Genomic DNA, 16,041 nt, shown 5'->3' on the forward strand with positions numbered 1-16,041 from the left:
AACAAGCAGGGCTTATGAGAGGGGCTTTAGGAGCAGTGTTAAGTTAGAATAATACAGATTGGTGGGGGTGCTAGATGAGAAAAAAAGCACATTTTTTTTAATTGCCAATATTTTCGACGACTTTCAAACCAGAGAGGGTGTGTGCGTTTTTGTCTGTGTGTATGCACAAATTCCTTGTGAAATCCGACAGACACCTCACCATACCCGACTGAAGGCACCTGTACTAAACTATTCATCAGAAAGGACATCAATTATGGGTTTGTAACACCCCAAACACCCCCCTGAAGCTACGTCCCTGATTCTGGAAACAGGCCGCTCCTAATGCCCATCCCAACTCTAGGTGGCCCCCAATGAGAGCATGCTCTCCGCGAGCACCTTCAGAGAGAAGGCGCTCCCAGGAGTGTAGGCAGGTGGTTGTCCACTCTGAAGCAGCAGAAGCCCAACTCCTGGAGGTACTAAAAAGCCACCAGAAAATACTTTGCAGAGTCCACCGGGACAGGCAGAGGTGCAACCCCAGAGGGGTGGTTAAGCCCCGGTTCTAAGGTTCTAATTGGCACCTCCCCCCAGTTTCGGGTCAAAATGTTGAAAAGTTCTACTTTCTCTGTCTGGACTGAATATATTATTCGCAGAGAGACCATATTAATTCAAGCAATCGCCTCTATGCTATGGATGTAAATGTAGCATAGCAGAAGGCACGCATGCGCAGGCATTTACGGCCTTATACATTTCAACAGTCTTTCTCGTGGCTACTCTTAAGGCCACTGGATTCCAAGAAATGCAGCGTCCAACAATCAACTGTTTGTATTAAAAGATGGCGTTTTTGTGAAAGACCTCGACCGAGTTCCCCAAGCTGCCTAGAGTTCTCTTCATACATGGGATGCCAATTCTACAGTACTTCGGCATATATGATAACACTGCTGCACACCCCTCGCATGACAACAATGAAAACGAGCATGGCACGAGAGAGAAAAAATAAACCCAGCAGCCATGTCTCAAGTTTCAACTGCCACGTTATTCTAAAGTGTCTTTCTTTATTACTGCAAAAACACAACACCACAGGGCAATATTGTACACGTGTTTACAGCAGCATCCCTAACCTGTGCAACAAACGCACACAGCCCCCTCCTCCCCCAGTATTTCCCAGTGGCCCCATCTTCTTTATGCAAGCCTCAATAGTAGCATAGGTGCGCGCAGCCCCCCCTCCCCCGCACAACGTCACACTTTACGGCTGATTCGACAGAACGCAGGCATGTACCAAACAATACATTCAGTGCACGCACTTTCAAACAGCATCCTTCCAGTTCGCACTTACTGAAACAGTGTGCACTGCTGCCCCTCGCAGAATGTGACGGAGATCAGCATGGAGTGACTGCTCGTAACATGCATATGTGAAGTGGCGGGCCGATATATCCATGATTGATAAACTCGATAAGATGCCGAAAGCGGTGACGTACGAGTCATTTGGGGCCCTTTGTTAGTAGAGCAGGAGAGGTGTATTTCAACTCTGTACAAAGGGACAGTGCGCTGTGAGGTGCATCATCAGAGCTGTGTGAATAATAACAGCTGTGAGCCCATGCCTGAGGTACATCATCAGAGCTGTGTAAATAATAACTGCGTCAGCCCAGTGCGTGAGGTACATCATCAGAGCTGTATGAATAATAACAGCTGTGAGCCCGTGCCTGAGGTGCATCATCAGAGCTGTGTGAATAATAACTGCGTCAGCCCAGTGTCAGAGCTGTGTGAATAATAAAAGCTGTGAGCCCGTGCGTGAGGTGCATCATTAGAGCTGTGTGAATAATAATAGCTGTGAGCCCCGTGCCTGAGGTGCATCATCAGAGCTGTGTGAATAATAACTTCCAGCAGCACCGTGCTGAGGTGCATCATCAGAGCTGTGTGGATAATACCTGCGTCATCCCCGTGCTGAGGTGCATCATCAGAGCTGTGTGAATAATAACAGCTGTGAGCCCGTGCCTGAGGTGCATCATCAGAGCTGTGTGAATAATAACTGCCGGCAGCCCCGTGCTGAGGTGCATCATCAGAGCTGTGTGAATAATAACTGCGTCAGCCCCGTGCATGAGGTGCATCATCAGAGCTGTGTGAATAATAACAGCTGTGAGCCTGTGCCTGAGGTGCATCATCAGAGCTGTGTGAATAATAAGTGTGTCAGCCCCGTGCGTGAGGTGCATCATCAGAGCTGTGTGAATAATAACGGCTGTGAGCAACAGCATACTCTTGCACACACTCTCACTGCTCACCAATTCGAAGTTTGCTAAAAACCTTATGCAACGCATTGTCATACACAATGCCAATAACTCAAACTTTAATGTTGCGAGACCTATTGCATTGCAAATGCTTGTTCTTTTGATTTACCAACCCAAGTTGGATCAGTAAATCCAGCATTTTTTTGTTTGTTAGTTTTTTAACCAGTGTGAGAAGCAACACAAAGGGCGCGGTGGGAGATGAAATACAGAGGGTGAAAATAGGAAGCTGAATTATTTTCTGATGGGAAAAGCAACACAAAGGGCGTGGGTGGTAGAAGAAATACAGAGTGAAAATAGGCAGCTGAAAATACGTTTTTTTCACAAATAGACAACTTGCTGGTGAGATCTAAAAAGCATTTTTAACCCAGTGACATCTGTATTACCTAAAAGGTCATACAATCCAAGGTGACCTAATTCTACAAAAGTGTATGCAATGTATTTTTGCCACTGGCATTTGTTACTTGCATCCATTCCCATGCAACCTTTAATGAATTCATGGTTTAGAAGAGAAGCTAGATTTAGCCACACAGATCAACAATAAAAGTGGTCTCTACATTCCAGATATCCCAACATCAGCTGTCCATGAGTAGACATTTGCAGAATTTTTCTTCCATTTGTAATAAAGTTATGTCTGTGTAACCCCAGACACCTGCACCATAAGTTAACGATGGAACTCACTTTCTTTTGCAAATGGCTAACATAAATAATACCCAATTTCAAGTCAAAGACATACGCAGCCGCTTTAGCCCGAATTGGATGTCTGCCTGGTATTCTGTGAAAAGTTGGTCCATCCTATTCTACTGTCAAAAAATATTCCCAAATACGGGAAAACCTGCACTGTTTCTAAAATGTTATTCTTTATGTAAAATATTTTGGATTTAGGAATCCTCGATCTTATAGTGAGGTTAAGTCTTAGTGAGGTTTGTGGGTAACTCAAGGCAATCCATAGAGAGGTTGGTGGGTAACTCAAGGCAATCCATAGAGAGGTTGGTGGGTAACTCAAGACCATCCACAGAGAGGTTGGTGGGTAACTCAAGAGCATCCATAAAAGCCACATAACTGGTAATCAAGGTCTTCATCCCAGAAGTAGCCTAATTATTGGCTCACCATCATCGATGCACAATAATGTTGGAATTAACTTCCTTCCCATCAGTGGGGTGTCCTCACCATTCCCTAGCAAAAACTCGTTTGATTAGAAGGTAAAGAGTAGAGGGGCCAGAATGCACGTTTCTCAACTGTTGACCAGGACCATATCTTACTCAGGCAGAGAGGTTATGGTGTACATTTTCTCCAAAAGTCAATAGTAGTAGGTTTTATATCCATTGAATCTAAAACTAACCATAACTATTTCCTGTTTACCTGGGAGACCGTGTACTGCGATCCATGAAATCTAAAGGCAGCGATCCTCCCTGAACGATTGACAGTTCTCAGTGCACTTGGGGTACTGGAGACAACTGCAAGGCCTCAGGCATTGCAAGAGACATTTGATTACAGAGAGACTCACTGTGACTGGGGCAGGGTGCCCATCCAAAGCACCTTTTGCTACAAGTACACGAGTCAGTGACCCACCGCTGCCTGTTTGAGCTTGTCAATACAAATATCACCCCGGTGATCTAGAGGTTGAGCCCTGTGTATTTCCTGAGGGAGAACGCATATAGAATATTGCATCGCATTGGTCCCCACATATATTGGTTTCCCACCCTTCCTAATGAATGTACACATAAATAATGAATGTGGTCTCAAGGATTACTGCACCCCCTGAATCTGACTGATTCCTTGTTACACTTCATCCTGCAAATCACCAGAGGGATAAATGATTTATCTTATCCCCTACCCTTCCAACGAGGGATCAAAAAACTACCACTTCTGCAACACTGGATCACCCTAGTCCTCACAGTCTTGGCATGGAGCCCAGTAGTGAGTGATTTGCTGTAAAAGCAAAAGGAACAAATGATGGACGGAATACTGAACAATGCAAACATTCACCCCCGTCACAAAGTTCTCAGTTTAATCCATCGTTCAGTCTTGACCCTGTGCCTCATGGGAACATTCCAGCCCGAACTGCCAAGCCAGGTCCTCCGTGGACCAGAAACAAACATCCTGGGACCGGTTTCGGGGCATCACCCCTCATCAGCCAGGCTAGCTTAACTCCAGTGGCGCAGTGAGCATGGGACTCACGTCTGGGCATGCCCTTCCCACTTGGTTGTATGATGTTACAATGCATTCCGTTGCAACACATGCCTTTTCCACCCATGCGTTACAACGCAAATGCCACTACCACGAATATGCTTTACCACGAAAATGCCTTTACCAGGCATACCTTTACAACGTTTTTCGTTGTATAATTATGCATGATAATGGCATTTTCATTATGAATGCTTTCTTCGATCTCTGCCCCAATTCCTTATATGTTCCCTAAAATCATTAAAAGTAAGTATATAAAAAAAATACTTACAGTTTTCCATGGACGGACTTCTCCTTCTTCAAAGTTAAGTGGTCCTTTTTCTATTTTTGTGAAAAGGCAGTAGGTAGACGCACGTACGTTATTACGTCGTTAGGTAGGGTTATTTCACGAAGGAAAAGAGGCCTTTAAGGTGAGAGTTTTCTTTCTTTTTTTAAACTCACTCTTTTTTTGTGGCTGGGAGACCCCCCAACCCCCTCCAGCCCCCTGTTTTAATTCTACCTTTACCACACATTCCTTTACTACGTATTTCGTAGTAAAGGAACGCGTGGTAAAGGCTTTACGTTGTAACCCTGCATGCGTTGTAAAGCATGCGTGGTTAAGTATAGCGTGGAAACGGCTGCGTTGTAGTGGCTGTTTCCCAACAGAAGCTAACACTTCACATTTTCCAGCTTCCTTGCTCACACTTATCCATTCAGAGAACATCAACACATATTGCTGTTCTCACTGCTGTTACTCGAGCCTCTTCACTAAAACAGTTTCTTACAGCGCAAAGACTCCCCAGCTACACTGGAATGAGCGCCTAAGAAGATCCACAGCAGTTTGCTTTACCCTGGGCACTTTCATGTGAGAGAGCAACAAAGCCAAGCGCTTAGTGCGTGACTGGGTCAAACTAACGTGATGGTGGGATTTACTTGGACTTTTACAATGTCTTTGATACAATACCGCACACTTAGCAGGCTCATAAACAATCTGGATTCCTACTCGCAGTGAATGGGGAAAGTGTCACCCACAGGAGTGTGGGAGCACTCAGTGTTTTGTAAATAAAGTTTTTTTTCCCATACACCCACGAGCCAGGTACTTTTTAATCCTTCACTATATCCCACCACTCACATTAATACCCCTACCACGTACACCAAATGCACCAAACATAGTCCATACTATCAGTGCTCCAGCGTAGTCGTAGGTCGTAGTACACCGCATCCCGTTAGAGGGGTGCGAAGACCCCTATGATGAAGCATGACACCAAGGGGCCTTTTGGTGTGTTAGGGGTATTTTACAAAACACTGAGTGCTCCCACACTCCTGTGGGTGACACTTTACCCATTCACTGCAAGTAGGATTCCCTTTGTTTATGTAACTGTGCCTGTGGAGTAAGAATCCTACTTCTATACTCTACCTCCCTTTTTTGATGATTTCTCATAAACAATCTGAGCAGCCTTCGATAGGACCCAGTCAGCAACCCAAGTCAGTAACTGTCAGAGCTCAAGCTGGGAACAATTTCTCGTTTATATAGGTTATTCTGAAGAAAGCAAGTGGCACATTGATTTCTACAGCTCTCAGTTAGCTGCCCTTCAGTACATTTTATGAGTAGAGATGCAGGTGAGTTCTGTTGTAAAGGAATCAGATGTTGCCACAGGTGTCAAATGCGAGCAGGTTTCCATTATTTGAGGGAAGTGTCTGCAGTGTGAAAGGAGTGGCTGCAGTTACCAATGCTTTGCCAAAGTGCATTGCCACTAAGAGTGGAATCCCAGCTCCTTGCTTGTCAAATTTATAAATATGATGCAGTGGTATTTAGATGGTGGTTTAATATTCTCTTCATGCTCAATTTCTGTATTAAAGTACACGATTTCAGATTTTCATGATAATCCTGCTATACTTAATGTTGCAGTCTTTATATCTAACAGGGCCGCTAGAAGGAGGGTGCTCAAACATGTAATTCTAGATTATGAAGCAAGCCAGGGGCGGCCTTAGGCATGTGCAAGCTGTGCACCTGCACAGGACCACCAAACCCCAGGGGCCTCCACGCCAATATATATCCTTCATATAATAATCCTCTGAGGATGGATAAATATTTGCGTGGCGGCCCCTGGCAGGGATTTGACGGCCTCCGGCTCTGTTCCACTTCCTAACACCCTGACCCCCCCTCCTGAGCTCCGGGGGGCTCCGCCCCACCCGGACCCCCTCTTCCGGGGCCCCTACCTACGCTCCCTGCCCAGGGCCGCCATGAGCCTAGAGCCGCCCCTGAGCAAGCCTACTCTGTTTATTAATGTTGAGGCAGATAACATGGCTAATAGTGTTTAATTTGAGCCGGAGGTTTCCGGTGTTTGGCACCGGCACTTAATTGTCAGCATTGGCTCTTATGGCAGTCTGCTACATGGTGGCGCTGTTTATATAATTTATAGACAAGCACAACAAGAGGTGTTTGTTAATTCAAAATACCTTAAAAATGACTGATACCTGCCTCCCAACCCATTCTTATAGCTGTGGAGGCCTGGAAATTTCTTAATTGTCACAATTGGAGAAGTGTGATATATAGTTTTGTTGGCACTGTCACTGGCAGCACTGATGGGGGAATGGGAAGTGCAAACTGTAGTGGCCTTATGAAAAGGGCTTCAGCACTTATTTGTTTCAGAAATTAAGCACAGCTGATACTAATAAGTGCTGTCGCTGCTGTATCTTTTCTTCCCTGTTAGACACTGTAGAAATAAGTGCTTGTGCTATCTGAAGGTCCCGTGTGAGGGTTTTGTCCCAGCCCTCGCAAAACCTCTGAAATGACTGATACTGAAAAACTCTCTATAAGACTTTTCTTAATCTGTTGATCTGCAGAGCTGTCTCTATGAGTTTCCCTTTGCTCAGTTAAAAATGAAATATTATAAAGCCAGTCCATGTGAAGTGCTGAAGAACACGGACGGATTAGTTCACATCTAGGTTTTGAGAAAATCAATTCACCGGCATATCTGCAGGATAAGGGTTACATTGGTTCTTAGATCCATGCCGTGATACTTTGCCCCTGTTTGAGTTTATTTTTGAAAGAAGACCTATTTCTGTTGGAGCCACTTTTAAATAAACAAAATAGTAGGACTACAAAGAACTGTATTTATCACTTCTGTTTGGTGTTAGATCAACTGTGCTCAAAGGGGCACTTACTTAAGGAATTGCCCAAAATAAACTTTTTTGCTCATAGGTTCAACTAATTGGTATGTTTTGTTTATTATTGTAGAAACAATTTCAATTATTATTCATTGGGGAGAGGATGTACCCTTAAGGCTAGAACGTTCGACCTCGAAGCAGGGGAACCGGGTTCAAGTTTCGGCAGCGACACTCGACATCATGTGAATCTGGGCAAATCACTTAATCTCCCCGTGCCTAACAAAAATGAATGTGTCCTTCTGTAACGAAACTGGTGCTATGTAAAGCGCTCTGATACCCGATGTCTCGGGTCTAGTTCGCACTATATAAAACTCTAAGAAAAAAAATGTAATTATGTATATGCTATGTCTTTGAAATTAAGTTAAAGTGTTGTGGCAATACATAGTGAGGTTCAATGATCCTTGCATTGTACGTTTTGCCATCTGCCATTTAGTTTGACATTCGGGCTGACTCTGTATTTTCCCCCAGTATACCTGACATCAGTGAATCCATTAGAGGTGCTCCTTGTGTTTTTTGTGTTACTCATAAGCATAGCTCAAGGCTCTGCTGAACTAGGGATGCTTCTAAAGCTTACTGGAGAGCAACTGATTTCACTGGAAATAGCGAAAAATCATTGAAGACACCAAAGACCAGTGGTGCTGGCATCAGTGTTACTTCACTGAAGTCATAGGGATTGTAGAACATCCAAGCATTTCACAAAGAATAAGAATAGCAAATCAGCCACTTCCATTCAGCAGGAGTGGTAAAGGTGTGGTATGTAGCTTGAGGTGCAGTTTGGGGCATTCAGTTGCAAATAATGTACTACAGCACAGTGAGTAGTGCAGTGTCATTTGCAGATCCAAAAGGAACATGCTGCAGGACGGAGCTCACGAGGGACCACTCTACCAATTGAATGCTCACACAATCAGGAGAGACAATCCAAAAGAGAGGGACATTAATGTAAACCCCGACCATCTTTTAAGATAAGAATTTTATGCCAAAGAAGCCAGAAGGTGGAGATTAAAAGACCACTTGTAAACCCGTCCTTCGCTCAAGTGTTACCACAAGTTCTTAATAAGAAGGTAAAGACTCTCTGAGATTGAACTGACATTAAGGACTATATGAAACCCTGCAGCTAATTGATAAAGGCAGGATAACTATCCAGTTTTCCCCCCAATCTATATGAAATGAAGAATTAAATTGAATAATAAAGAACCTAAGTGAAGCAGTTCCTACACCTAAACAAACAAGATGTTTTTTTTAACTTGAAAGCATAGTCCTGAAGAAGGTGACGATCATCATCTGAACACCGAAACGCCGTGTCGACAGACCTTTTTTAATAAATTTGGTTTTATTGTACTTGATGTGTTTTTGTAATATATGAGAATTTATATGTTTTTAATGGTTGGATATGTGCAATGAATTTATGCTTTTTATCTAATAAAATAGACAACGAATAGACTAGACTTCAGGATTTTTCCTGTTTTAGTTGAAATTACTGTTATCTCTAATATAGAATATTTCCTTTTGGTAACTTACCTTAGACTTAGCAGTTTAGAAAGTGACTGGTGAACACTCCATTTTAGAGTGCTTTATTTGTTGTAGTCATTTACAGACAGCACATTTTCTATTGAATCACCACAAAATTTGGACTGATAAAACTATATAGCACACAGACTACAATGTGTGGAAATCGTTTTTCAGCAAATATTTACCATTTGCACATCACCAAATAGTGTCTTGGGTTTGTTTTGATCCTGTTCAAATCTTTGAAGCAGCCCTTCACTAAACAGCAATATGCATTGACAGGAACTGCTGTGGCGGAAAATCCTGCCAATGCTTTATACAGGACCACCAGCGTGGCGGTCATTTATAAATTCAACGGTCTGATCGTGCACCTTGAGGAAGGAGTAATCTACTCCGTCCCCCTGGTGGATCAACAGGCCGTCCGCTGAAATATAAATCGGCCTCTAAGATCCATATTAGATTTACGAGCACCAAACAGATCAATCAAAACACAAAATTGAAAAATAACTTCACTGCAAGAGGTCATCCCTCTGATGCAGAAGGGAGACTACATGGCAGCTATTGAAGTTAAAGATTCCTACCGCCACGTACCAATGAACATGGGGCACAGAAAATTCTTGTAGTTCGTGGTGGACAAGGTGCACTAGCAATTCAAGGGGCTACCCTTTAAATTAAGTCTTCGCAAAAAGTTTTCACAAAACATCTTACTGTGCAGGTGGAACACCTCAGATGAAAGGGAATACATGCATATACCTATCTGGACGACTGGGTAATAAAGGAAAAGTCATTCAAACAATAAACACTGTCATAGGATCGCTGCACAAGTTAGAGCTCTACCCATCATCATGAAATCCAAAAAAGGAAAAAGTTTTCTAGAGGGTCCAGGTAATAGCAGAGCAAGTGCACCTCTACCGGAAGGGTCAATGTGTCACAGTGAGAATGTTGAGAAGGATGATAGGCATGATAGCATCTTGCATTTCCTTAGTACCGCAGGTGCGACTGCACAAGACCACTATAGGAGTGGCTACAATAACAATGGTCAGTCAGACGAGAGTTGAGATGATCTAGTCACTGGCACAGACAGAGTACAGAAAGAGATGCAGTTGTGGAATACAAACAAAATTACAGTTGGCACACCATGTAAACTACCAGCTTCCTCAGTAACCATTATAACAGACGCATCCCACACAGGTGGGGATACCAAATGGGAAAAACAATCAGGGTGCTATGGAATGTTCTACTTCAATGAACGGTGGGGAAAAAGATCTCACGTGGTATTAACCCTTTCCATACGGCCGCGATTCCCCTGGTGTGCTGTAAACAACACGAACAGGGGCGGGCCGTGACGAACCCCAGCCGTCATCAGCACATGAGCACCGTAGTGCATGACGGCTGGGGTTCGTCATCAGCATGGAAGGGGTTAAAACTAGTACAGGTTTTATGAAAAGAGACTCTAGAAAGAAGGATAACAGTTTTGACTTAGGAAACACAACACACAAGCCAACAGACTGCGCACACAGACACGTGCTACACATATTTCTGAGATAAAAGAAATGGTGGTGATGGACATCTTTTGGAGGCGGGGCACACTACGCATAAACTTGTTTACAACACTAAAACCCCCCAGAAATGCCAAAGCTTCACCTCCGTATTTCTCCACCAACAGTCCTTAGGTAATATCTTGTCAATGGAATGGTCAGGAATTTTTGCCTAAACTTTTTCACCGATACTAATGATAGAATGTGTGTTACAAAAATGCAAATAGGCCTACATGACATTATTCCTAATCGCCTCCAAGTGAGCCACGCAAACATGGTTCTCAGATCTAACTGAAATGTGCCAGGTCATGAAGATTCCAGCGTATCAGGACCTAATAACAAAACAGGAGGGATAAGCATTCTATCAGGAACCAGCTACTTTGAGCCCGCAGCATGGTTCCTGGAGACATAGGATTTGGTCACTTAGATCTACCACCAAGACCCATGGAGATACTTGAGGAGGCAAGGAGACCTACAACAAGAGAGTGTTGTACATCCGTGGGACAGGCTCATACATTGGTGTAGAGACTGGAGACAAGACACTACAGTGATTAGGTATCTTAATCATTTGCTAGACAAAAATCTCTCTTACGCCTCACTGAAGGTTCACTAGCACCCATAGTGTCCATAATAGTCAAAAGCTTCTTCGCCATACCAATCATAAAACGCTAGGTTTTGTTGTTGCCATTACAGAAGCTGGTGAATTTGACAGCATTGAGATTTGGCTCTTGAATTACATGTGGGACAATCTTCTTTTGAGAAAGTAGAGGGGGGTGCCTATTTTCCATGGAGGTTTTACAACTCTTGACTACGAAAAGCTGTAACCTTCTTGCTTGTGCTGGTAACACGGAGGCTGCTTGTGTTTTTCAGTGAGAACTCTTCGACTGATCTGCGAGTGTGCTGAGGACTACTGCAACGAAGGAGAAACAAAGCCTCAGTCTAGTACAGGCGCTATGTAAGTCTGTAGCATCCATTTTTGCTCATGACCACAAAAGGATTGCGTTGCTTGTTAAAGAGCACACTATGATAGGACAAATATGTAGCCTCAACTGTAAAGCCATTGTGAACCAAATACTAATTAGCCTAATTAACCATGAATAATCTCATTATTGACCACTGTAATCAACATGGCAGATATTCATTCACAGCCTGCAAGCACAGAACTTAATGATATCCCTTTTGTAGAACAGTATAAAACTTATTCGTTTTGGGTACTTTCAGTGATTTTTCTTATTAATATGAAAGTCAAATGTATTGTGTTTTTAAATAAGGTTTATGTAAAAGACATGTATGTTGCAGTAAGAAAAATAGAATCAAAATAATCAAACCGATAAAACGTGCAAAATAGCCACTAGTTTGGGCAAAACACAGTTATAAAACAAGGATTTGCTGTAAATTATAGTTTATGATAGTTACTAGAAGTGAATCACTACTTTGCATATTTAGTTGTTATGTTAAAATGAGATTCCAGTGCTTTGCTATAAGTACAATTACTTAATTTTCAGACCAAAATGGCTCTTAGTTTTCGCCAGAGAATACCCAAATAAGGACGTGATATGTTTATTCGGTTTTATATTATAAAAATGACAAATTCTGTGACATTTTGATATTTCCTCTCACGCTTCTTCAGGGAAAATTAGGACTTAATTTAATAAAATATCATAAATGCCCTGTTTACAACATTTGACTACCCAATTAAATAACATTGTTTTGTTTCCAGATAGCAAGTAAAAAGGATTTTGTTGTTATCAATAGGTACACCAGTTCTCTGAGTGCTTTTGTAATTAACAGAATTTTTTATCACTGTTTCAGCCTAGACAGTGAAGCAGGCAATACTTTTGCTCACATAAATGCAGATGCAAAGTTGTAGGGCATAACAGGTACTTATTAAGTATCAACCTGTTTCACAGTACTCTTTCAAACATACACCTGAAAAAACGGGTGGTATTTTGAAGTTAAATTGGGCTTGGATACGGGTCTCCGGGTGCAATGGTAGAGTGTTTTTCCAACGTTTACTGTCCAGTCTTTCTGATATTTTTAGGCTACCTAAGCCAGTGTCTGATATGCAAATATTTTCCTCATGTTTTTATTGTATGCCTTAACAGTCAGAAAAAACAACAACTTCTGACTAAACTTGAAATAGGCTTGTAAATGTCATAGCATGTCCACACAAAGTAACGCAGAAAGCTGTTTTAAGGTAAGCACTTTTTTTATCTAGGGGTACACTAAAAAATGAAGATCTCTAACAAGTTCAGGTTCAGCACCATTGGTGCGATATACATTTCTTTGGCAAGCACACAAACATTTTTAGTCTTAGTTTCCATGATGATTAAATACTAAATGGCTTGTGTGGGGCATCCCAACAAATGGCAACATCGCAAACCCCACCCAAAGGTCTGCATAAGGTAAAAGGGAAGTGAGAACTGATCCTTGGAGTAAATGGTCTAGCATCAGGAAGTGTCATAACTGAAATATATAAAGTAAACAACCAGAAAATCTAATTGCACACCTAATTAAGTCAGTTCTATTTGGGAATGCATTTTAGCCAGAGTTCTTATCCTGAGCTTCCATCCACCTCTGTTTCCAGCAATCTTATCAGTCTGAAAAGAACACAGTAAGCCCCAAGGAAGAAGATGACTCTATGAAGTATTATAATCTAGTTAATCGAGACATGAAATGATGTCAAACTAACAGTGGAGTCATCTCAACCGTGCTTTAAACAAACAACGTGTGGCAGTAAGACCAAAATCATATAGTTTGTTGAGATGATGATAACTCTTAGAAATCAGACGGACAAAACTGGAATTAAATTATTGTAAACAGAATAAATCTCAAAGGTGCACCACTTAACAGCAAGGCAAGATACACATCACAAAACATCAAGTCCATGTCCATAGTATTTTCATATAGTATCTGCTTTTATTCACAAAATATTCTTTCATGAAAGGCCGAAGCGTTTCGTCCAGTAACGGCCTTCTTCAGGTCATGAAAGCAAGGAAAGCGGACACTCTTCGCTTTGCAGGAGGTCGCCCTAGGTCAAACTGTAGCCGTATTAGGGCTGGATTGGGCGATTGCCCGGTTTTATTGTTGGCCCACCTTATGGTGGTGAGGCGCTTTTCTGAATGGTTCATACAGATGGTATTATACCTGGGATTCTTGTTTTGCCTAATAGGAAGTATCTATCCTGATTTTATTAATTGCACAGTGGATACGAGCTTTGTGTAAATCCGGCTTGTAATATATACCCCCTGCGGTAACTCCAGCACTGACTTTTCTCTAGGAGTGCCCGCTTTCCTTGCTTTCATGCCCTGAAGAAGTCAGTTACTGGGCGAAACGCGTCGGCTGTGGTCTTTTATGAAAGAATATTTTGTGAATAAAAGAAGATACTATATGAAAAATACTACTGACACGGACTTGATGTTTTGTGATGTGTATATCTCGTCATGCTATTAAGTGGTGCACCTTTGCGATGTATTCTGTTTGTCATAATCCTGTTTTGGATTGCACTGTGGCAGTGGGTGCATTTACAGTGTGCACACACAACTAATGGAGAAATCCCATTGTATGTATATTAATTAGGGATAGCGGGTCAGGTGCTAGGCCTCTACGGGGTACACTGCCAAACTTGTTTGTCTTTTATTAAATTATTGTGGTCAATCTCCTTTTGAAACCCCAAAGAAAACTTTGGTCAGATTAGACAAATAGTTTATGGTTTTGGTGACAAATGATTCCACTTGCTATTTTATAGAATAGGCAACCGGTTTATTTTTGGCTCACAGAAAATGTATAATTTGCATGAAGGTGTGTGTGTGCGTGTGTTAAGAGTGGACTATAATGTCAGATTTGTATCTATTCCTCTTGCAAAACCATGATGCTGCTGCTTTTTTGTCTGAGGTGCATTGACAGAACTTGCAAGTTGAGAGCAAACTACAGGCCAGGGCACTGCAAGAGCTGTTTCATAAATTCCAGAACTGGAACAGCAGAGGAAGCAGAAGGACATTTATGTGTGTTGTCCCATGTTCATCCATAAAGGAATGATCCATACCAGAATTGTCCTGCTAAGGACGGTGTAAATAACCCCTGTGTACATTTTTTGTGTTTAATATCATCTCATGGTTATCCTGAATAGACTGAGATGGATCAACCGTCCATGAACCAATATGAACAACATTGTCCCAGATTAAAGCCGTTTGGAGAAATTGGATTATGTCCCAGAGTAAAATAAAGGGTACTCCTGGGTCGGATCTATAGGGCACTATCACATATGCTTGTTTTTTGGCACGCTGGAACCATAATAGCAGCTAGAGGTGTGTGCTGCAGGTTATAAAATCTTGGGACACTGAATCTAGGCCAATGGAAGCAATGCCACTGAAAGGCATTATTTCATTGAGTAATTGTAAGCTTACATCTCTGTCGTGCTTCATCCAGTTGACTGTTGGAGTCTCCTAACTGTGGAAGAGAAAAGAACAGCCCTTGTCTTGGCATCCTTTGAGCTCACATGCTGGGATGTCTGGAGAAGCAGCCAGGCGGCAGTGAACTCCGTGACCCCAGTCATCACTGTGCTAGGATTCAGTTTTGCCTTCCAGCCTTGTTGCCTCCACCTTCCATCAGTGGCGGCGCTTTCAGAGAGCTGGGTCTGATGGATGCTTTCTGACATTGCTTCGCACCACAGGCTGCCTTCCCCGCCGAGCCCAGCCACCGAGGGTCACGCTGTCTGCCCACCCAAACAGCGTGAGCCAGCAATTAGCGAGTTTTGGATCTGTCAACCTAAATTAGCAAACGAACAAGAGGAGACAAATTAGATCAGGCAGTGAGAAGCAACGCTGCTGGTTGAGGATCAGACTCAGCATATTTGCTAATGAGTTGTCCTCAGTAAATATTAGAACTTTGTAGTAATGGGAGTTGGGCCCTCTGCAGTAGGCTCTAGGGACATGTCCAGGTCCAAAAATGCACACCTCTTAATTGAGGAGTTCATTTTAAATGTAGGAAAGGCCATCTCTTCACAAGCTGAATTCAGCCTCTCCTCACTGCAGTACTTTCAGAGCAGTTTTTCTAACAAAATATCTAAAGCTGAGCGTAGCAAGAGAGGGTTGTACATAAAAGAATGTTCCAACTCACCTTCCACCCATAAAGGCATTGGCAGAAAGGCAGGTGTGAAAACATCGAAATACAAATTATCAGTCGAAACACTTAATAGACCCCATGCAGAGAAGAATAAAGGTATACAACCTAGAATAGGTTGTTAAGGAGATGAAAAAAGCTCAGACTGTGCAGAGACAGCAAACATCAAAAGCAGGGAAATGGCACGTGATTCACAAACCCAGATTGGATCGCAACCTTTCCTGTAAGAAACCATGAAACCTCCACTGGCACAGGCTGGACCAAAACCATACCCAGACAAG

At 42.6% G+C, this 16,041-nt stretch overlaps 1 protein-coding gene across 1 annotated transcript in view; it reads left to right on the forward strand.

The window, feature by feature from the left end:
• Positions 1-16,041, forward strand: part of VPS9D1 (VPS9 domain containing 1) — a 339,137-nt gene that overhangs the window by 264,270 nt on the left and 58,826 nt on the right. The window contains exon 13 of the mRNA XM_086945790.1: positions 11,510-11,594. Within this exon, the coding sequence (XP_086801916.1) occupies positions 11,510-11,594 (85 nt within the window). The remainder of the gene's footprint in view (positions 1-11,509; positions 11,595-16,041) is intronic.

The sequence above is a fragment of the Lissotriton vulgaris genome, chromosome 12, assembly GCF_964263255.1.
Source record: "Lissotriton vulgaris chromosome 12, aLisVul1.2, whole genome shotgun sequence".
Taxonomy (NCBI): domain Eukaryota; kingdom Metazoa; phylum Chordata; class Amphibia; order Caudata; family Salamandridae; genus Lissotriton; species Lissotriton vulgaris.